This window comes from Saccopteryx bilineata, chromosome 11 (genome assembly GCF_036850765.1).
Source record: "Saccopteryx bilineata isolate mSacBil1 chromosome 11, mSacBil1_pri_phased_curated, whole genome shotgun sequence".
Taxonomy (NCBI): Eukaryota; Metazoa; Chordata; class Mammalia; order Chiroptera; family Emballonuridae; genus Saccopteryx; species Saccopteryx bilineata.
The window spans coordinates 64437255-64461241 of NC_089500.1; the positions used below are offsets into that span (position 1 = coordinate 64437255).

At 47.2% G+C, this 23987-nt stretch overlaps 1 protein-coding gene and 1 pseudogene across 2 annotated transcripts in view; one reads left to right on the plus strand and one right to left on the minus strand.

Moving 5' to 3' along the window:
• CHCHD6 (coiled-coil-helix-coiled-coil-helix domain containing 6) overlaps positions 1-23987 on the minus strand; it is a 347090-nt gene that overhangs the window by 157955 nt on the left and 165148 nt on the right. Inside the window, exon 5 of one of the 2 annotated variants that reach the window (XM_066247224.1) lies at positions 5146-5229. The exons of the other annotated variant lie outside the window; for it this stretch is intronic. Coding sequence (XP_066103321.1) covers positions 5146-5229 — 84 coding nt within the window. The remainder of the gene's footprint in view (positions 1-5145; positions 5230-23987) is intronic. 2 annotated transcript variants of the gene reach the window in all.
• LOC136315149 (ferritin heavy chain pseudogene) lies at positions 10598-11481 on the plus strand (annotated as a pseudogene).

The window sequence follows — 23987 nt, forward strand, 5'->3', positions numbered from 1 at the left end:
ATGACTGTCCCAGTGTTGACAGCTTGGGGCTGTGATGAGTGATGCAGTGATGCTGTGACCACCCCACAGCGTTTCTCGTGGTGAGGCCAGAGGCGCTCTGTGGGTGCAGGGCCAGGTCAGAGGGTATGCCATCATTCTGCCTCAACAGACACTGCCTACCAGTTTTCAGGGGCCCGTTCACACCGTCAGCAGAGTTTGAGAGTGTGGGTTAAACCACAGCCTTCTAGCACTTGGGGCGCCGCCGTTCCTGCAGCCTTTCCGCTGAGACTGTGCAGCCTTGGGGCATGACCACAGCTCCATGTCTGTGAGGCTGGGCCTTTTCACATGTTTCTGACCAACGGCCCATCTTTCCTTGTGAAGTGGAATTCCCTGTACTGAACTGCTCTTCTCTGAAGCCAAGAGCAGCTGCCGTTCTGCCGACAGGCTCTGACACCCTCAGAGACAGCAGGCAGGGAGCTGCTTAGTGCTGTCACCGAGAAGGCTGCAGGCTTGGCAGGATCACATGACAGTCGTTCCACAGAAAAAGCCAGAGCAGAAGCAAAGGCAAAGCCAGGAGGAAGGACTGACTCCTCCCATGTCAACGCTGGGCTGGCGGGAGTACCGAAGGGAGAGAAGTGAGAAATACGTGGGGGGGGGGAGCCCCAAACCCAGAAAGAACACTTACATTTCTGAGTTTCCTTTCTCCCTGCCTCAGTCTTTGAAAATAGACCCCAACATGCCCTCTCCACTTGGCAAGCGCTGAGTCTGGGAAATGAGACTACTGTTATATAGCGGAACGTCCTCTGGCCATGCAGCTGGCTCCGGCATCCACCCTTCAGGGGTCCGAACCTTCAATACTTCCCGCCTTTACAAACTGGACTTTCAACTCCGTGAAGCAGGAACCGCAACTGTCTGAACTATCTCTGGGCATTTAGCAGAATTAAATAAATGTGGACTTAATAAATGGCTAAGCATTTATAAATAAGGGGAAAGGGGTGGAAATAACATGAGAGAACTAGTATACCTCTGTCTCAGGTACTTGTAGAAATGACTACTCATTCCCAAAACAACTGGTAGGCTGGTCTTAAAATTTCCATTTCACAACCAAAAAGCCCGTCAACAGGTGACTGGATAAAGAAGATGTGGCACATATACACTATGGAATACTACTCAGCCATAAGAAATGATGACATTGGATCATTTACAGCAAAATGGTGGGATCTTGATAACATTATACGAAGTGAAATAAGTAAATCAAAAAAAAAACAGGAACTGCATTATTCCATACGTAGGTGGGACATAAAAGTGAAACTAAGAGACATTGATAAGAGTGTGGTGGTTACGGGGGGGAGGGGGGAGAGGGAGGGGAGGGGGAGGGGCACAAAGAAAACTAGATAGAAGGTGACAGAGGACAATCTGACTTTGGGTGATGGGTATGCAACATAATTGAACGACAAGATAACCTGGACTTGTTATCTTTGAATATATGTATCCTGATTTATTGAAGTTGCCCCATTAAAAAATTAAAATTATTAAAAAAAAATTCCATTTCAAAGATAAGGAAACTGAAGCTATAGAGTTTAAACAATTGCTCAGAGTCATAAAGCTGTCAAATTATTGAGGCAGAATTAGGGTGGAGGTCTGTGGGGCTTCAGAGCGCTCTCATCTCCTCATCCTTCTTGACCCCGCAGTGGAAGGCAGATAAGCGGTCAGCTCAGCAGCTGCCAGGGTCTAGCTCAGAGCCACTCAGCACCAAGGGTTGTGCTAGGAGACAGTAAACATGCTGGTTCTGAAGTGGCACAAGTCACGCTCAGCCCCGGGACAGCTGAGTCCAGGTGTGGTGTGGGGGGAGCTCACCCCTACTTGCTTTTTTCCTTACAGGAAATCACAAAAGTGGCAGCTCAGCTGAGAAAGGGTTCTGGGAGACTAGTGAAGATGGCAGAGGTTCACAAGTAGTAGAGAGCTATGCCCTCCTGGGCTGTACACTCATGTGTGGCAATGAAAATGGCCTTGCTCCCTCACTCCCAGCATGTGAGAAATACCCAGTTGTGAGCAGCACACGGTCCCCACGCTGATTGTCACAGAGCCCTCGTCTACCCTGTATGCTGAAGGGGCTCCGTGGCAGTCACCTGAGGAAAGCCCATCCTAGAGAGTGGGCCATCCTGTAAGAGAAGCCCAGCTCAGCACACATCCGCGTGTGCACATGCCCGCATCAAACATTGAAGCCAAACCTGAGGCATCAGGACTTGAAACAGAATCCCCAATCTGCTGCGCCCCGGGGAGTGGAGCTGTCACACACACCAGCAGTTCTGCAGACGTGCCCTTGTCCAGTGCCCCCACCAGCTCCCTGGAAGAAAGCAGCAGCGTCTCCATTTGACGGATGAAGAAACTGAGACAGGAGAGGGCACAGTGGTGGCAGACTGTGACAACACGGAGCGGCACGCAGGCCCAGGTCCATCGCCAGCCTGCTGCCCGCTGGGTCTCAGCTGTGCGAGCACCAGAGTGTGCTCCCAGCGCCCCGGGACCCCCGCGAGGCACCACCAGCAACGCACTGCTCTCTGCAGTGAGAGGGAAAACACTCCTCCCTTAGATCCTGCAGTCTGGGTGTGAGGACAATGACTCAGAAAGATTATAAAGCGTAAGAGCACTACAGAATAAGGTTTCTGGACTCAAGAACAGTCATCCAGGGAATAAACACTGCAGTACAGAACGGTCAACAGGTCTCCTCCTCCCTGAAAACGAGCCTGGCAAATATATATTACAAATAGGGGGGCTATGAAACTGAGACGCATGGACAGAGCTAAAAGTGAAGTGGTTACCAGGGGGAGGGGGGAGGAGGGAAGAGTAGAAAATGATTTGACTTTGGGTGAGGAACACACAACATACTCAAAAGTTCAAATGCTATAAAAATGTTTACCTGACAACTATGGACTCTTATTGACCAATGTGACTCCATTAAATTTAATTTCAAAATTAAAAAAGAAAAGAAAATGAGTCTGGATTCTGTGCACGCTTTCCCCACGTGCCAGGCACAGTGGCCTAGCACTCCAGGCCATTACCCTACAGCAAGAAGGGCAGCATGGGTCCTCCAAGAGGCCTGTCAGCACTCCCGGAGGCCTCCAAGAGCCCAGGCCTCTGCCCATGCCCAACCTCCTCTCATCCAATACTCTAGGGTGGCTGAGGGTGATTCAACAACTGTTCCGCATTTCTCCCTGCACAGGTTTCCACCATCAAATTCTAAACTTAAAAGGAACTGGAAAAAAAAAAAAAAAAAGAGAAGAAAAGAAAAGTAGGTTGATGATTGGAAGGCCCTGGCACTGTGTGTGCAGAAACTGAAATGTCAAGGTCTGAGAGTATTCAACAAATGAAAGCAGATTACATAAAAGCAACAGTTAATAAAAGAGATTGTTGGATGCTGCGTTTTCATCCTCCCGAGCCATTAAGGGAATAAAATTATCCATAAAGAAAATGGAAAACTTTTTTTCAAAACCGATACAATTAAGCTTTTGACTGTGCCTCCTTGATCCCCTTCTCCCAGCCCCCTCCATTCCCTGGTTCCCCCACCAACCTCCAGTTCCTGAGATGTGAGAGACAGGCACTTTACTCCTTTGCAGTATCCCTAGCAAAACGCTAGTGCTTAAGAGTCAGAAAGGGGACCACGTTTCTGAACCTCCTTCTGGACTCAGTCAATAACTGTTTACAACCGGGTAGGAAAACCTCATTAAAAAATAAAAGCCTCCATCTGCATACAGGAGTGTGGACTTCACAATGAGGAGGGAGGCCAGGTGAGAAAGAAGGAAAAGTCCTCCAGGAGACTTTCCTCTTCTCGAGGAAAGCTGAGGGCTGGTTTTGGAGAGGAGAACTGTAGTCGAGAGCAGGGTGCCGACCAAAACAGATTTTAGGGAAGGAAAAGTGTTGTGAGGCTACTTGCCTTCCGTCCCAAACAAACACATGCTTCTAGGAGCCAAACCAAAGAGAAAAATGCAGAAGCAGCACAGTAGGCGACTATAAAATTGTATGCATAACAACAACAAAAAAGTGCTTATGAACATATGGGCAACTGTGATAATTAGAGATATGGTTGGTGGAATTTTTTTTTTCTTACCCTTTTTCAGGATTTCAAATCACCATCCTTGTCATTACAGCTACCGTCAGACCTGGGTGTGAGGCTGTTCCACAAAGTGCATTCTTGCTAAGGGGCCACCGCCGTACGCAGCTTGGGGCACCCTGCCAACCCTCGGAACCACAGGCTGCCCCTATCGACACTCTGTGTTCACGTTGCTATTCTGGGGGTCCCTTAAACACCCACGGACGGTGGGCAGGCAGGGGTGTCCACGATGCAGGGAGGAAGCTCCCTCACGTCCCACTGCCTAGAAACGCAGAAGCAAGTGATTCTGCCAGGCTTCTAGTGTGGCGTGCCATGGGAGAAAAACCCTGTGAAAACCACGCCCCTCAGCAAACCGTCAATTTCAAAGCTCCAAATCGTGACAAACAATCCTCAAAGATCTGCCTGCCACAGCTGACGGCTCTGGTTGCTGGGCATGCTGTCCCTTGCAGGTGAAAGAACCATTTCTCTACCCTCCCAACCATCCCTTCTCACACTTTAAATCATTTCTTTGAAAAAATATGTCATGATCAACAAATGAACACCCCCCCCCAAAAAAAAAGTAAGCAAGTTACCAAATGAATTTTCAAGAACTGTTGCAGGCTTTTAAAAAAGGAATGATGACAATGTCTTTGAATCACATGCACTTCAAAGGCTCGTTCGTCCTTAGAAAAGCAGTGTAGCTGTACTGCACTTTGATCTCCCCAACTCTTGGAAGAAAATCAATAATACAACTTCAATATATTTGTATAGCAAGACTTGATGCTATTATTATTTTTACTCAATGCAGCTTAACTAAAGCAAGAAAAGTATGCTGGTTCTCAGCACCGCCCTGTGGTGAGATGATTTTTTTCTAAAATGGAACTGTAATGAGCCAGCCGCATTCAACAAAAAGATCTCTGATTGCCACTTGTTGAAAGGTTGGGCTGTGGCTCGCTGTGGCATGCAGGAGGACATGTCTGCAGGGTGACTGGCTATTGGGGCGAACGGGCACTGAGGCCTGTCCGCCCCCCTCTTCCTCTAACCTGGCCCCAAAGGAGGCAGCTAAGCCCCCGCCTCACCTTCCTCTCGATGTGCTCCAGCTGTTCTGTACAGAAGGTGCTGTGGCGTCTCAGCTCTGCCTCTTGGTTCTCCAGCTCCCTGGCCTGGTGGGAAGAGAACAAAGCCCAGGTTAACCAGAGCGGTTCGGCTGGGGCTGCAAGGAGAAACTGACGGTGACTCGGCTCACAGTAACATTAACAAGGAGAACAACAGGTGTGACAAACTGAAATCTAGCTGTGTTTAAATTTCACCGCGAAACTACAAGGTAGGCCATTGCTAGAACCATCTCGCAGATGACAAGCAGTAACATTTCCGAATGCTAACTAGTGTCTGTGCCAGGTACTGGTCCAAGTGCCTCCACGGATCCTTCCATTGGTCCTTCCAGTTTCTCTAAAAGGTAGGTAGAACTGTTATGATCCCCTAGGGTAGAGGAAGAAACAGAGGGGCTAAGTGACCCAGAGCTCACAGCTGGGGTTTGGATCTCAGCAGAAACAGGGCCTGGCCAGAGAACTGCTACACCTGGCCCCTCACCATGCCAGGGATGCACTTTCTAAGTTGTCAGAGGCAGGGTGCCCAAATGCCCTTCTTCTGGTGAGGCACACTCCCTGCCTCAGGGGTCGGGGAGCCTGGGGGACCCCAGAATCCTGGAGCTGGGGCACACCTGCTCTCTCATCCACCGTAGGGGGACAAACAGAAATGCTAGTGCACACAGCCGAGGACCCTCCCTCACAGTCACAGTTAGGCTGAGGGGCTTGGGTGACCAGGACAAGCCACATGGAACCAGCAGACGTGGGGCTGAACCCCCCTCACCCTTAACTAGCTGAGTGACCTCAAATAATTGCCTAATTCCACCAGGTTCCCCGCTTACTCAGGTATAACAAACATATAAACCTGAAGTGGGACTCCACTGGACTGGGTAGCGGTTAAAGAACACCCCACAGAAAGGGGCATGGTCACTGCAGGCCACCACCAGGGGTCACCAACATCATGGCAAAGTGGGGTCTAAGCACTCTGGCAGACAAACTTGGTGTTTGTAGTAGAAATAATGCCATCTGCTTTCCATTTGCCCCCTGTGAAGGGTCAAGTGTGCTCAGACACCATTCTAGGCTCCTGTGTCACTTAATTCTCCTGACCACAAGAGCACAAAGCCAGTCAACAACTGAAGTGGACCATGAACCCAAGTTAGTGTGGCTCTGAGTTCTGGGCTTCTCCCTTCCAAAAACACTATGGTATGAGCGCATGGGTTTGAACTATTCAGAAACACCAGGCGGGACAAGAACTAATATTCTGCAAGCCAATTTCCCTGGCATTGCTACTCCCCCTGGCATTAAACCTTTCTGAAGCCCCAGTGGGCATCGGAGTGGGAGGGTGGGCTGGTAACGAGAAGCTGACAACACAGCAGTCTAAAGAAAAGCTTGGGATTAGAGAACCACACTGCCTTCAGGAAAACCCCCGGCCAGCCGGGGCTGGCAACAGACTGACCACCCAAGAGTCAAGTTCTAAAGCCAGCTAGACCACTGAGTGGCCCGTACGCGTGAATGAACTGCTAGCCTTTTCTTGTGTATTTTTCTCCTTACCTGGAGAACAGAGAAGAGTAGTAACTTGGCTCCTGAGGCAGCTGTAAAATATCTAAAAATGCCAAGAAGGCTTCTGGAATGCCTATGGAATGCCAACACTTCAAAAAGCTAAATACAAACAGTGAGATGAATGCCGGGGATTTCTTGCAGGGTGTTTCAAAGCATGGTGCTGAGGCATGTCCCAGGAATGCGCGCACAGCCAGTCTGCTCTGGCCCCTCAGCCAGCACTAACAGTTCACTATCCCTGGTGCCATCGCAGCTGGCCCCAGCGAGACCTCTCAGGGCCCTGGACCTGCCAGTTTCTGGCCAACAGTCCCAGCCAAGCAGGAAGATGACATCTGAAAACAAAAATTGTTTTGAGGCTCTGCTGTGGCTATTCATTAGGGGCCAGTGGGGCAGCAGACAGGCTCTTCCACATGCCCACATGCCCCTGCACCATCTACCGGCATGTCAGGATGCGTCCTCGGGGCAGAGGTTCCAGGAATGCTCAGCCAACGGTCCCGGGCCTGGGCCAGCCGGGACACAGACATCAGGAAAAGGGTGCAGAGCTAAGGCTCCAGGCAGAGCTCCCCCAATCACTGCGGCTTCCTCAGCCACAGAGACTGCTCCACAGGAGAACGTGCACTGAGGGGACAAGAGGCCTCTGTAGCCACAGTGATTCCCACACAGCTACGCTGTTATTAAGTGATGCACTGTTTCAAGAGCCCTGCGTCTGTCTGACCCACTGGGATGGAAGCTCTACAAGAGGAAGGGCCTGGCCTGGCTCTAGTACATACCCGAAGCCCTGGCCTTCATTACAGTGAGCCGGCCAGGCGCCTAGCTTCACTCCACCCCCAATCAGCACTACCTACTCACTCTGTTCATCTCTAAGACTCGTAATGAAATCCAGTGACTGACAGTGGACAGGCGGGAACATGGAAAAGGGTTACAGAAAATTAATCAGATACAAAAACACCTGGAAGTCAGTGCCTGGCCCAGAGCAGGCACTCAATGACTCGATTCTGATGAATGAAGGTGGGCATCAGACAACACTAGTCACAGTATCTGCTTCCCAGCACTCACGGAAGGCCATGCAGCAGGCATCTCTCATTATGACCATGAAGTCAGGCTTCAGTGACTGATTCAGTGATTATCCAAATATTATTGTGGGTCCACCATGTGACAGACGCTATTGTAAAGGAACTAGGGCTACAAAAGAAAAAAGAGAACGTTTCTGCTCCCATGGGGCTTAGATCCCAGTGGGAGAGACAAATGTATGAGCGGATAAATCAGAACATTCTAAAGAGGGACATGGGCTGGGAGACAGCAGACAGACAACTTGTGGGGTAGCGGGTTGCTGTTTTCTCTAAGAATATTTTCCAAAGAGTCTTCTGGGGGAAAATACCGAATAAAGTATGTTGTCTCCAATACAAAGAAAAAAATATCACCTTTATGAAGATCTCCTCAGAATATTACAGTCTTTGAATAGGGACTTGAAAGAACTCTTTAGTGATTTCGTTAAGGACTTCCTACAGTTAAGAGAGCACAATGAGTTCATACTCTCATGCGTCCACTCTGCTTCAAACATATAGCATGGGCCAATAAAAACTAAGAGCACAAGATCAAAAAGACATGGCCAGGTTCAAACTCAAACACAAAATAAAATGCCCAACAAAATAGAAATGCAAAGCACTAGGTGAGGCCGAAACCGGCAGAGACAGTACTGGGAAAACAGCTGTGTCGGGCTTGCTCGCTTGCACTCTGCATGACTGGTGTGTGAGCACGGGGCACAGCCATGTGTGCGTACTCTGTGTAAGGCTACAGGCTTGCCCTCAGGGCGGACTGCGGACTGCCTTCCCGCCACTGCGAGGCCCTTCTGCTGTTCGTGTGCCTGCTGACATGAGAGTTTTCCCTGCCTGTGGGCTCATCCGCCATTGCAAGAATCTATTAAACAGGAATGACCCGACCCTTTCTGGCTCTGCAGTTTCTCTACCATCTGCCAGAATACAATATGGACCTACCTGGCCTCAGCCGTTATATATGGTGTAGTCAGCAGGATTTGGGTCAGATTGGTATGGAGCTGCTGACCCCTTTGAAGGGGAGGATAGAGGAGTGGCTGTTCCCTGGTAGAGGAGAGCCTGCTGGGGGTTGTGGGCGGAGTGGTTTATACAGCTCTGTGAGAAAAAACTGAAAGCTTTGTGCAAAAGGCTGAGCTGGTCAAAAGCTCCAGGATGAGCTGCAGACTGAGTCCCAACAGTGGCAGGAACTGCACACTTCCTGGAAAAGGAGACTGGCGGGTCTGAGAGCTGCAAACTGCCCTAAAAGCAGATGCTGGCAGTGACAGTTGTTAGAGAAACAAGTATGGTTCAAGAGCTTGAGCTTCAGCTTCAAGCCAAGAGCTGGCAGCCGCAGGAGCTGAAGTGGGCACTGAAGAAGGAGCTGCACTCATGCCGGTGGAGGGGCTCCGAGTTGGTGGGAGGAGTTTCCAACTCCTCCTGAGAAGTTTCCAACTCCTCCTCTTCTGAGAAGTTTCGGGCTGAAACGGCCATCCTCAGACTCAGAGCCAGGCCAGTGGTCGCCCAGAAGGTAAAGACCCAGCAGCCAAGAGTGCCTCCGGGGCAGGCGCAGCCCCTCCCCAGGTGGGGGAGCCCTCGGTGGTCCGGCCCTCCACCCAGGCAGAGCTGATGGAGTTGGAGGGGGGGGGTGGGCCAATTCAGGCAGAAACCTACCGAGTCCCTGGCATCTTGGACTAGAACTAGATTTGCCACACAGAGCCTAGGGCCCCCCTGGAACAAGAAGCTGATGTAAAAACCCCTCATGACCTCCACAGAGCGGGTAATTTTCAGTTCGCTCGCACCGAGGTCCCGCCCGCAGGCCCAGGCTAGAGCCCTGTCAGATAAACCAAGCACTCCTGTGTCAGGTCCCAGAGCCCCAGCACCCTCCAGACCACCACAGAGACAGGCTTCGGAAGGCCACAATCAATCCTGGCCCTGCATTTGGGGATAGGTGTAGGCAACCCCCCAAAAATGCCCCCCAGGGAGAAAAGAAAAAGAAAACAAAGCAAAGCAAAACAAGACAAATAGCAAAAACTTTCTACTCAAAACAAGCCTGCAATCCAATCCCAAATACGTATAGAAATGTAATGCTTAGGAAGACTACCAATAAAACCAGCAACTAGAATAGGAGTTCACCCCAGATTAAATTTATTTTATGGGTCATTATAAACAGGATTTAAAAAAACTTTTTATTATGCAAAAATTTAAATACAAGACGAAATAACCTGACCTGTGGTGACACAGCGACCAGAGCATCGACCTGGAACACTGAGGTCACTGGTTTGAATCCCCGGCTTGCCCAGTCACCGCACACAGAAGAAGCAATCAATGAGCAACTAAAGTGAACTAACTATAATCTTGCTCCTTCTTTCTCTCTCTCTCTCTCTCTCTCACTCTAAAATCAAGAAATAAAACCTTTAAACAATAAATGAATGAATAAATACAAGAGAATAGTATAATAAATCCCAGATAGCCATCACTAAGCTTCAAAAACTGTAAACTAAACAAAACCTTGTTTCACCTCTACTCTCCACAATCCCCAACTCTTAAACTTCTTATAGCACGTTCTTTCATCTGTACATACTTCAATATATTTGTCTAAAAGATAAGGGCTTTTATTTTCCTAAACAGAGCCACAGCACCAATACACATAAAAAATACATATAAATTAATGCTGGTAGAAAAGGTATAGGGCAATAAATCGTGGTAGAAGGAGAATTTCACTTGGGGTGGTGAGCACATAATACAATATACAGATGATGTATTATAGAACTGTACACCTGAAACCTGTATAATTTTAAGAACCAATGTCAGCCCAATAAATTTAATTAAAAATTTTTTAAAAATTAACATTAGACAGTCTTCGCCAGAGTCGCTGGGGTTTCCTGCTTCAACAGTGCTTGAACGGAACCCGGCGCTCGACTTCCCCCCCCATCCCAGCCGGCCGCCCGGATTCATTCCTCCGCCACCGCCTCACATCGTCCTCAGACCGTCCCAAGGCCACCGCCACAGCTCCAGCGCCGTCCAGCCACCCACTATGACGACCCCCACCGTTTCGCAGGTGCGCCAGAACTACCACCAGGACTCTGAAGCCGCCATCAACCGCCAGATCAACCTGGAGCTCTACGCTTCCTATACCTACCTGTCCATGTCTTACTACTTTGACCGCGATGATGTGGCTCTGAAGAACTTTGCCAAATATTTTCTTCACTAATCTCATGAGGAGAGGGAACATGCTGAAAAACTGATGAAGCTGCAGAACCAGTGTGGTGGCCGCATCTTCCTTCAGGACATCAAGAAACCAGACTCCGACGACTGGGCAAATGGGCTGAATGCAATGCAGTGTGCATTGCACTTGGAAAAAAGTGTGAATCAGTCACTACTGGAATTGCACAGACTGGCCACTGATAAAAATGACCCTCATTTGTGTGACTTCATTGAGACTCACTACCTGGATGAGCAGGTGAAACCCATCAAAGAACTGGGTGACCACATAACCAACTTGCGCAGGTTGGGGGCCCCCGAAACAGGCATGGCAGAGTATCTCTTTGACAAGCACACCCTGGGAGATGGAGACAGCTAAGCCTTAGGCTGGCTTCCCATATCCACAGCGTGACTTCCCTGGTCACCAAAGCAGTGTATGTGCATGTTGGAGTTACCTTTACCTTTTCTAAAACTTGTACCAAATCATCCACTTATGTCCTTTCATTTGTACCATTCCTTCAAATAAAGTAATTTGGTACCCCCCCAAAAAATTAACATTAATTTATCATTAAATATTTAGCCAGTGTTCCAATTTCCAATTGATAAAATCTTTGAAATATATATATATTTTAATTAATTAATTAATTAATTTTTTTTTTGGTATTTTTCTGAAGTTGGAAACAGGGAGGCAGTCAGACAGACTCCCACATGCGCCCGACCGGGATCCACCTGGCATGCCTACCAGGGGGCGATGCTCTGCCCACCTGGGGCATCGCTCTGTTGCAACCAGAGCCATTCTAGCGCCTGAGGCAGAGGCCACAGAGCCATCCCCAGTGCCCGGGCCAACTTTGCCCGGCTGGATGCCTCGGCTGTGGGAGGGGAAGAGAGAGACAGAGAGGAAGGAGAGGGGGAGGGGTGGAGAAGCAGATGGGTGCTTCTCCTGTGTGCCCTGGCCGGGAATCGAACCCGGTACTCCTGCATGCCAGGCCGACGCTCTACCACTGAGCCAACCGGCCAGGGCTGAAATATATATTTAAAGTGTTCAAAAAAATATATGGACTGGATAGAGGGTGACGGACGATGATCTCTCTTTGGGTGATGGGTATGAAACAGAACTAAATGACAAGATAACCTGGAAATGTTTTCTTTGAATATATGTAACCTGATTTATTGATGTCACCCCATTAAAATAAAAATTTATTTATTAAAAAAAATATATATATATATATATATATGGAAGGGCCTGACTGGGCAGTGGCGCAGTGGATGGAGCATCGGACTGGGATGTGGAAGGACCCAGGTTCAAGACCCCGAGGTCGCCAGCTTGAGCGTGGGCTCATCTGGTTTGAGAAAAAGCTCACCAGCTTGGACCCAAGGTCGCTGGCTCGAGCAAGGGGTTACTCGGTCTGCTGAAGGCCCGTGGTCAAGGCACATATGAGAAAGCAATCAACGAACAACTAAGGTGTCGCAATGAAAAACTGATGATTGATGCTTCTCATCTCTCTCCATTCCTGTCTGTCTATTCCTCTCTCTGACTCTCTCTCTGTAAAAAAAAAACAACAAAAAAAACACATACACACACATATGGAAGGGATAACTTCTGATTTAAGAAGAAAAATTTATGAGCCTAGAACAGTACAACCCAAGAACAGGTAAATGTTATAAATTTATATTTCTTCAAAATGAAAAATACAATGGATAGGAGAATCCCTAAGCTGAGGGCAGTAAGAAAGCAATTACCAAATTGAAATGTAGCATAGAGATTTCAGCCAGAACGTTGCAATGGAAGACAAAGATAACAAGTAAGAAAGAAGAGTCTGTCAGTCTTGACTCGCTATTTCAAAAGACTAGTGTGGCAGGCTGGCAGAGGAAGAGGAGATGGAGGAGGGAAAGAAGGGAGGGAGAGGAGAGGAAGGGGAAGGGGGGCAGATCTTAGAGCAGAAGGCAAGTCAGGGAAGGGGACGGTGGGGGTGGGAGGGTTAGAGTGAAGATGAGGTGGGGTGTACATAAAAGGAAAGATGGGGAGGTTGGAGGAAAATGAAGGGAGGAGGAGAAGAGGATGTAAACAGAAAACACCAATTAAAATGATAGAAATGAGCATATTCAGTTATTACAATAAATATGTGGCAGACCGCTTCTAAGATGGACCCCAGTGAACTGTTTCCTGATACTCAGGCCTTGGTGTGATGCTCCCCTTGAGTGTGGGCTGCACCTTGTGACTAACTTCTGATGTGCAGAACATGGCAAAAGTGATGTCTCTTTCTGATCTCCAAAGACAGTGATTTTTGTCTTGCTCACTGTCTCTCCCTCGCTGCTCACACTGATGGAAATGCCTGCCCGGTAACTAAACCCTGCCACGTGAGGGCAGGTGGAAGCAGCTCTCCCTCAGAGCTGAGTCCCCAGCGGAGACCAGGAGTGCAGCTCGCTGAGCACAGCACACTGAGCGCAGCCTGTGAGGGACATGGGGCAGAGGCCCCAGCTATGCCAGGCCCACATCCCAGACCCACAGCAACCATCAAGTAATCAACACTAACCATTTTAAACCACTGCATTTTGTAATTTGTTATTTAACAATAGGTAACTAATATAAAACGTGAATCAATTCATCTCACCCTTAAGATGATCTCACTGGATAAAAGAAAGAAGATCCAACTATATTCCACTTACAAGAGACCCAATCCCCCATACTAATAACCTTACAAAACAAAAGAAAATCCTTCGCTGGTCATAAATATAAGTTGCAGTCTCTACTGTTTTGTTTTGTTTACACAGAAGATTGAGCATTCAAACAAAAATATTTTAAAACACACATACACATACACATAAAATAATAAAGTAATGGCCTATACCCTAAAGAAAAAATACTCAATAGAACCAGACGTAGCAATGGTCCAGACATTAGAATCAACATAGAGGGACTTTAAAATAACTATGATTACTATGTTAAATAATCTAGTAAAATACAACAGACATGTGTGAAGAGATGGAGTTTCCACGGGGATATGGACACTGCATGGCCTCCATTACTTACGGTGAGAAATCAGCTGTTAATCTTATTGAGAGTCCCTTTGACATAATGAATTGTTTTTTCTCTTGCTACTTTCAAGATCCTCTCTTTGACTCTGGACTGTGAGAGTTTGATTTTGACACATCTAGGTGTTACTCTCTTTGAGATCTCCTTGTGCATAGCCCTACATAACGTATGGCCTTCTAAATTCCCAGGAATATCGCAGAGCTTTTCAAAGCCTCTTATGGGCATCTCATTGTCTAGCTTTTCTTTTTAAGTTTTTGGGTTATCCTATTGTTTGCCTACACTGTCACCCACCTCCTCAGGCAGCTGTGATGTTCAACAATCGCCTCTGATTGTTCTGACAAATGCCTCTTGGGAAAAGGTTGCTTGCACTGGGCGATGTCTGAGTAACAACAAATGAAGACAGCCTTGTAGGTAGGGTTTTTTTTCCAGAGAACCAACAGATAAAAAAACACTGACAGCTTTCTAGCAATGGGGCTTTGAGTGACTCCAGTCCTTTCCTCCCCTTTCCAATGGTGGCCAGGATGCTGGTTTTGACCATAATTGCAGCTGTTTGTTTCACAGGTTACTGTTTAGTTGGGAAGAAGAAGGTGGGAATAAGACAATTTAAAATGCCACAAAGCTCACTGTTCATACTGAGATTCACTCATTTCTTTTGAACAAATATTCTGAGATTGCTGTAAGCCTTTGGTTTATTTTCAGAGCACTGAAAAGATAGATTCATGGTTTCTAAGAAAGAGATGCTTTTCAGAGGTCCTTATTCCACCACCATTTTCACTGACAACACCCAAAACTATAAAAATAGGACAAAAAAGAAATGCTAGAAATAATATAGCACAGTATGTCATGAAATCATGGATTTATTATACAGATCAAGGAATCAATGTACTTGAAAATAAGTCATTAGAAATCACTGAAATTAAAACACAAAGATCATGAAAAATAAAACGAAACAGGGTGCCCAAGATATATATCAATATAATATCAAATGAAGTAGCATACATTTAATTGGAGTCCTAGTAGAAGAGAAAAATAGGGCAAAAGAATGAAGATAAAGAACATAATTTTCCAAAATAATTAAATACAATAACATATCTAAGATGCTCAGAAAAATCTCAAGATGTTTTTGTAAAGCTCTTAAATAATTCCTGAAATAATAGAATAGTTTTTGAACAAAGATTTTCATAAGTTTTTTTTAAAAAAGTAATTTCTACAGCAACCACTGAAAAAGTGACAAAAAAGGGTCACAAATATAAAGTCAATAGAGGAGATAAAATGGAATCCTAAAATACATTGATTCCTCTTCACCCCCCCCCAAAAAAAAAACCTTTAAGAAAGTAGCAACAGAGGAACAAAGAACAGATGAAACAAACAGAAATTAAATGTCAAAATGGTATATTTAAATCCAATCATATCAATAATGACATTAAACATAAACAGATATAACCCCTATCCCCCCTATTAGTTTCCTATTTTGTAAGAAATTACCAAAAAAACTTAAGTGACTTAAAACAATACATCTTTATTCTCTTCCGGGTGTAGAGCTCGGGAGCCTCAAACAGATCCTAAGCTCAGTGTTGGCAGGGCTATGCCCTTCAGGAGGATCTAGAGCTGTGGTAGTCAACCTGGTCCCTACCGCCCACTAGTGGGCATTCCAGCTTTCATGGTGGGCGGTAGCGGAGCAACCAAAGTACAAATAAAAAGATAAATTTAACTACAGTAAGTTGTTTTATAAAGATTTATTCTGCCAAACTTAGCAAAAATCAGACATAAAGTACTTGGTAAGTAATTATTATTACATGCTTTAACTTGCTGTAACTCTGCTTTATAAATTTTACAAAGTAAAGTTACTTCCCTACTTTATAAATCACCATTACTGTGGAATCAGTGGGTGGTTAGAAAATTTTACTATTAACAGATACAAAAGGGGGCGGTAGGGATAAGAAGGTTGACTCCCCCTGCTCTAGAGCAGGGGTCCCCAAACTACGGCCCGCGGGCTGCATGCGGCCCCCTGAGGCCATTTATCCGGCCCCCACCGCACTTCCGGAAGGGGCACCTCTTTCATTGGTGGTCGGTGAGAGAAGCATAGTTCCCATTGAAATACTGGTCAGTTTGTTGATTTAAATTTACTTGTTCTTTATTTTAAATATTGTATTTGTTCTCATTTTGTTTTTTTACTTTAAAATAAGATATGTGCAGTGTGCATAGGGATTTGTTCATAGTTTTTTTTATAGTCTGGTCCTCCAACGGTCTGAGGGACAGTGAACTGGCCCCCTGTGTAAAAAGTTTGGGGACCCCTGCTCTAGAGGCTGCCTGCTTTTTGGGCTCATGGCCCCACAACACCTAAGCCTCTGCCGCTGTCGTCACCTCTCTTTCCCTGATATTCTAGTCTCCCTTTCCCTGGTAAGGATACTGGACCTTGTAACACTTGTCCTTGAAGTAACACTGGACCTCCCTGGACAATACAGGATAATATCTCCATCACATAGCCTTACTTAGTCGCATCAGCAAAGTCCCTTTTACATATAAAAGAACAAATTCACAGGTTCTGGTAGACATTTTGGGGGGAGCAATTATTCTGCCCCATCAATGATAAAGCAAAACCCTAACTCTGCTGTTGATAATGCATTTTAAATACAAAGAAACAAACAGGTAAAAAATAAAATAAAATCAATATTTTGAAAAGATATGTGACACAGCTGAGAGGTAAGTTAATGGCCTTAAATGCTTTATTTTTAAGGATTAAGAAAAATAGCCTGACCAGGCAGTGGTGCAGTAGACAGAGCATCAGACTGAGATGCAGAGGACCCGGGTTCGAGACCCCGAGGTCTATGGCTTGGGCACGGTCTCATCCGGCTTGAGTGCAGGACCATAGACATGACCCCATGGCCACTGGCTTGAGCCCAAAGGTTGCTGGCTTGAAGCCCAAGGTCGCTGGCTTAAGCCCAAGGTCACTGGCTTAAGCAAGGGGTCACTTGCCCCGCTGCAGCCCCCCATCCGTCAAAGCACATATGACAAAGCAATCAATGAACAATTAAGGAGACTAAGGAGCTGAAATGAATCATCTCTCTCCCTTCCTGTCTGTCTGTCCCTATCTGTTCCTCTGTCTCTCTGTCTCTGTCACACACACACAAAAGAAAAAAAAATTAAGAAAAATAAAAAGATTCCTTATTGCATGTATGAATAAGGTAAGTTCAGACTAGGTGGCTGGCCCTAGGTCACACAGATGTTGGGCTATGAGCACAGGTTTCCTGACTCCAGCTCACCAACCTCACAACATTCTGGGATCACATCAGCCCATCCTGAATTGTGTTTTGATCATGTAAATTCACTGATTGAGTGAATTCATCAAACTGGATGCCTCCAAAATTATGTATTATAACAGTGCTTCTCAAATGTTCGAAGCACATTGGAAATCACCTGAGATTTTGATAAAATAAAGATTCTGAATTATAGACCTGGGAAGGGCCCAAGATTTACACATTTCTAACAAGTTCCCAGGTAAGCCATTTGAGTAACAAGACACTAGGTCATGCCTATAGATAAATGACGGTTATAATAACATCTCAAAGACCCTGTAAGATCCATGATGGGTATAAATTATGTTCCACACAACCCTTCAAGTTAATAATAACGTGTTCTAATTTTAAAAGATGATAGAATAGTGAGTTAAGAAGGTAGGCTTTAGAGTTAGAAAAAAGCTAGATTTAAATACAAGATTTGCCACTTCCCTAGTGACTCTGGTCCAGTCAGAACTTCCCTAGGTGCCAGTTTCCTAGTCTATACAACGGCGAGATTAACACCACCTATATCTCATAAGGCTGTGGTGAAGTTAAATAAGATTATGCACATAAGGCATTAAACACAGTATCTGGTACACTGTAATTTTTTTTAAATGGCAGCCAAGAATGATTATCATGATAATAATAAGTGTTACTATTCAACACTCAATCAGAAAATAAAATATACCTATCCACAACCATAACAGATAGCAGGTTTTTAATGTAAGAAAGCAAATTCCAAAGACAAATACAACTTTGAGACGATCTGAGATCACCTTTGCCCTTGAACTGACACGGAGATGCTGAGGTGCTACATGTCGGCTTCCCTCTCAGGTGGGCACACACCAGTGATTTCCCCTCGTCACACCTATATGTCCCCTCCTTAATATGTCTATCTGCAGTAACTATTACAGAAAACTTCTTTCTTTAAATGTTATTGGACTGTTCTATTGATATACAATTCACTCACATACCATAAAACACACTTTTTTAAAATCTGTAAATCAGTGGTTTTTAGTATACTCACTAAGTTGTATAACCATCACCACTATTTAATTCCAGAACACTTTCATCACCGCGAAAAGAAACTCTGTGTCTATTAGCAGTCAACCATTCCCCTTCTCCCCCTATACCCACTCCCTAAATTTCTATTTGGATTAAAAAAATGTGATATATATCCACACAATGGTATATATCAGGCATAAAAATGACAGAAGTACTGATACATGCTACAGTATGGATGGATCTTGAAAATATTATACTAAAATGAAAGAAGTCAGACACAAAAGGCCATATATTATATGGATGTGCCATATATTAATAGGTACATCCATAGGGATTAAGGAGCAGGTTAGTGGTTCCCACGGGCTAGAGATAGTAGAGAATGTGGACTGACTACTAAGGGGTACTGGGTTTCTTTTAGGGGTGATGGGAATGTTATAAGCTTAGACTGTAGTGATAGTTGCACAACACAGTAAATATACTAAAAACCACTGAATTGTATACTTTAATTAATTTATTTTATTTTATTTTTTTTTTTTCTGAAGCTGGAAACGGGGAAGCAGTCAGACAGACTCCCGCATGCGCCCGACCAGGATCCACCCGGCATGCCCACCAAGGGGCGATGCTCTGCCCATCTTGGGGCGTCGCTCTGCCACAATCAGAGCCATTCTAGTGCCTGAGGCAGAGGCCACAGAGCCATCCTCAGCACCTGGGCAAACTTTGCTCCAGTGGAGCCCTGGCTGCGGGAGGGGAAGAGAGAGACAGAGAGGAAGGAGAGGGGGAAGAGTGGAGAAGCAGATGGGCGCTTCTCCTGTGTGCCCTGGCCGGGAATCGAACCCGGGACTCCCGCACGCCAGGCTGACGCTCTACCACTGAGCCAACCGGCCAGGGCTGAATTGTATCCTTTAAATAGGTGATTTTATGATATATGAATTATACATCAACAAAGATTTAAAAATACATAGGAGTACAAAGGAAACCAACTATTCTGAAATAAAGGTATCAAAATACTAAGGAAAAAAGAGACTTGGTGTTAGAGGACCAGTTAGAAGGCCTATGCAATAATCCAGTGAGAGAAGTCAGTGAGGATCTGAACAGAGGGTGGCGGGGCGGGCAGGGGGCCCCACAGGAGTAGACTGCCTGGTTAAATGCAAGGAAGGGGTCAGGGAAACACAGGCTGCTGGCCTGAACGAGGAACTATGTCCAACTAGATTGTGAAGAAAAATGACACAGCGCACCCTGTACTCATATATACATGTCATCTAGACACAGCTACACATAGTCCCACAGCTGACACGGTACTCAGCACACGGGTATGCTTACATAAACTGCTGAGCGCTGCCAGATGGTATATAAACGTGTGTGTACAGAGAAGCATTCCAAGATGACAAACTGTGTGTTTGCTAGTCTGTTTACCAGCCTGTACCCCTCCTAGACTGTAAGTCCCAGGGGCATGGTTGTGTTTGCTGCCTTAGCCCCAGGGCCGCACAGGAAACATTTGCTCAAAGGATAAAAGGAATGACATTACTAGGAAGTTAATCTGGGGGGGAGGGAGATGATCATCTTTAAGCTGACAGTATACTATGATGTCTGACAACGCGGTGCAGATTCTGGCTCTAACAATCATTTGCCACAAGACACGGATGCTTTGTCTCTCTGGACCCAGGTTTCCTCATGGGGCTGCAACAAGGTGTGCTGCCCTTCAGTGACTATCAAATGGGTCCTGTGCAGGCCAGCGCCCAGGAGAGTGAGGGGGAGGGGCTCAGAGCTATACGAGCAGTGTTGACCACAGGACCAAGTCCCAGCTCCTTGGAGTCCAGGCAGAAATCAGGAGGGGCCACTTCTCTACGATTACCTTCCTAACTTCCTAAAACCAGCTCTTGTGCCAGGAAAGAGAGGACAATGTGACAATGTGCCATGGAGAGGGACTGCTCAAAGCCACTTTTTGTTCCTCATTCCTTGATGCACATTTTCTTTTTTTTTTTTTTTTTTTTCTGAAGCTGGAAACAGGGAGAGACAGTCAGACAGACTCCTGCATGCGCCCGACCGGGATCCACCCGGCACGCCCACCATGGGGCAACGCTCTGCCCACCAGGAGGCGATGCTCTGCCCATCCTGGGCGTCGCCATGTTGCAACCAGAGCCACTCTAGCGCCTGAGGCAGAGGCCACAGAGCCATCCCCAGTGCCCAGGCCATCTTTGCTCCAATGTGAGCCTTGGCTGCGGGAGGGGAAGAGAGAGACAGAGAGGAAAGCGCGGCGGAGGGGTGGAGAAGCAAATGGGCGCTTCTCCTGTGTGCCCTGGCCGGGAATCGAACCCGGGTCCTCCGCACGCTAGGCCGACGCTCTACCGCTGAGCCAACCGGCCAGGGCCGATGCACATTTTCTAACAGTCACTGATATATCATAGAAAACTTTGAAAAAACATTCTAGTACAAGACCATCTGCTGAAATACTCTAGCTCTCTCTGCAGTCCCATTTCCTTCTATTACCAGGAGAGCTGCATGAAAATGGTCTCCTCCTTCAGGCTGTGTCTGTGCACGACGCTTCCTTCCCAGTCGTCACCCACAGGCTGCAGTGCTGAGACTCCTATCCATAATGTGGACACAGCGCCAAGGTCCACAGGACCAGGGAATGGAGGCTCTGGGTGCAAGGGACTGCAGGACATATGGCCTCTGAGGCAACTGAAGCCTGCTGTTCCCGTGTAAGAAAGGAATAAGACCACAAGAAAGGAGACCGTGTGAAATGCTCAAGGCTGGTTAACCCACACATTTGATCTAATAAGTACCACACTCTCGGCACCTTCCTTCCTCTCAGCAACACCTAGGTAGTAGGTGAAAAGTATAATCGTGGTTATAACAGAAACAATGATCGGCACAGGCTCATGAAACAGTCAGAAACAAGTCAATAAAAGCAGCGGCAACCATTTATTAACAGTTAATAAATAATCACCTAAGTGCTCCTTTAATTTACACAACAGCATGGTGGGGTAGAGAACTATTATTAAACCCACTCAAAAGAAAAGAAAAATGAGGCACAGAGTAATTAAGTCACCAGAGCCTCACAATCAGTACACGGTAGAGCTGAAATTTAGAAGTAATGGACCTCAGCTCACAGAGTTAATAAGCCCTACCTGGTATAATTCTCCAAGCAAGACCATCTTAAGAAGCCAGAGTATCACCTCTGCAGTTTCTAATCAAATTCTAGGGCACAAAAATGAGGAGGGTTGGAAATTCAACTTACCATTCAGGTGGGCAGGAGGAAGCTCAGGTCAGCACAGAACAATGAACCACATGGGACCTCTACCATGTAAAAGCCCCAAGTGACAGGCTCATCTCCTCTGGAAAAGTAGGCTGGCCAGGCACCCCACTCTGTCATAGTGCTGTCATTCAGCACTGCCCTGGACTGCTTATCTGCTCCTCCCAGGGATCATGACCCCCTGAGAACGGAGACCTTTCAGCTCCATATCTGAAGCTCTGAACTCAGGGAGAGGGGTCACTAAATATTTGCTGAATGGGTAAAAGAATTAGTTAGGAAAGGAAAGCCTATGAACTACAGGATATTATTTTGTTTGGTCTGCGAGGTGGTTTGGGTTTGGTTTGGTTTTCAATTGAGTCAATCACAGCATTTACAAAACCATAATTTTATACAAAACACATTTTGGCTTCTATATGAAAAACTAGCATGGTGGGAATTAACCAAATGTGAATGAAAGCTGCTCCCTATGGAGAGGAATTTGCCTCCAGTGGCCACTCCTGGCCACAGCTGTCCGCAGTGAGAATGGGGCGTGGTCTCAGCGGGTCCTCCTAGCAGATGTCCTGTCCCCTCTCAGCATCTCTGCACATCTCTGCTCTGGCCTTTGCCTGTCCCTGTACTCACGCAGTCAGCCCGTCCGTCCGTCACAGGAATGTCTAGATGCCCACGTAACTGGAAGGGATACTGAGATGAATGTGGGGATGGGCAGATTGACACAAACTAAAAAGATGTTGAGCCCTGGCCGGTTGGCTCAGCGGTAGAGCGTCCGCCTGGCGTGCGGGGGACCCAGGTTCGATTCCCGGCCAGGACACATAGGAGAAGCGCCCATTTGCTTCTCCACCCCCCACCCCTTCCTTCCTCTCTGTCTCTCTCTTCCCCTCCCGCAGCCAAGGCTCCATTGGAGCAAAGATGGCCCGGGCGCTGGGGATGGCTCTGTGGCCTCTGCCCCAGGTGCTAGAGTGGCTCTGGTCACGGCAGAGCTACGCCCCGGAGGAGCAGAGCATCGCCCCCTGGTGGGCAGAGCGTCGCCCCTGGTGGGCGTGCCGGGTGGATCCCGGTCGGGCGCATGCGGGGGTCTGTCTGACTGTCTCTCCCCGTTTCCAGCTTCAGAAAATTACAAAAAAATAAAAATAAAAAAATAATAATAAAAAGATGTTGAGCGGTGATGAGGGGCTATGAGAGCAGAGTGCCAGCCCGGAGTGGGGGGTGAGGACAAGATGACCACACAAGGGCCCTCTGAAGAGGTGACACCTGAGCTGCCAGCCCAAAGTCAGGAAGGAAGGCCCACAGGGATGCAGGGGGCCTTACCTGGAAGCGAACGTGACATGTTTCCAAGCACAGAGAACAGAACAAACAACACAGCAGACGAGCAGGCCTGACAGGGAGCGCCCAGGCATGCGCACGTCTTCCTCGAGCGGCGAGAAGCCCCTGGGGAGCTGTAAGCAGGAGAGTGAGATCGGATTTATTCACTTTCTAAGTCCAGTTCATAAAAGCTGCACTGGAAGGCTGCGGCCCGAGAGGATGGCCCGCTGACTTATCTCCCTGCACCGGCGCTCGCCAGCGCGGCACACCAAGTGTCAGCTGGTCGTGACAGCCGCGCGCTGCACAAAGGCAGCTGGAAGACAGCTTCACGGAGGAACCAGAATGCAATTTTCTAGCTGAACACCTTTTAAAAAGTAATGACGGAGAATACAATCACTGCCTGTGAGTGAGGCAGGGGCCACCTTTCGGGGAAGATAACAACGTGCCACTTGAAATACACAGGAGTGGGGCAAAGTGAGCTTCCCCACGTATCAGAATATACAGGCCGGAAACAAAGGAGCCGGGATTCCGCTCAGCTGCCTGCTGCTTCTCACTGCGGCTGCAAACACCACACCGAGCCCAGAGATGCTGCTTAACATGCTGTGTGATTGAATCTGGCTCCTAGCGGAGGACAAGGGTCGACCTGCACTCTCGGTCCAGGTCAGAGGGAACACAGGAGCTCAGCAGACACTGCCGTGGTGAGCACGGGGCTCTCGCAAACAGACCTGCTTCCAGAGCACTCCCTCCCTGACCTCGTGTGAGCCTCAAACTTGAAGGTCAGGTGTGCTAATGGGTTCGAAAGTTACAGAACGCCATGAGGTGAAGGAGTCCCAACTACTTGGGAGCAGGCGGCCTGGGGCTCAGGTCCTATCCTGAGCCTATAGTTGTTTTCTGCAGGCAGGCTGGCCAAGATTCATGCCTACCAGAGAGACAAGGGGCTCTGTATAGCACTCCTGCTGAGGTAGGAGCTGCCTGCAGGCACCTATGACCTGGGCTAAAATGAGGACATTAAGAACACAGATCAGCTGCTCTCGGCCAGCCTGCATGGCAATGCCCAGAAGCTGAGCTGCAGAAGATGGCAGCAGTCATCTTGATGACCTTCAAGGTCCTGGGAGCCACTCAGAGGTCTGCTTCGACTCTGTGGGGCCATCAGCAATCCCTGCTTGTGTTATCTCTGG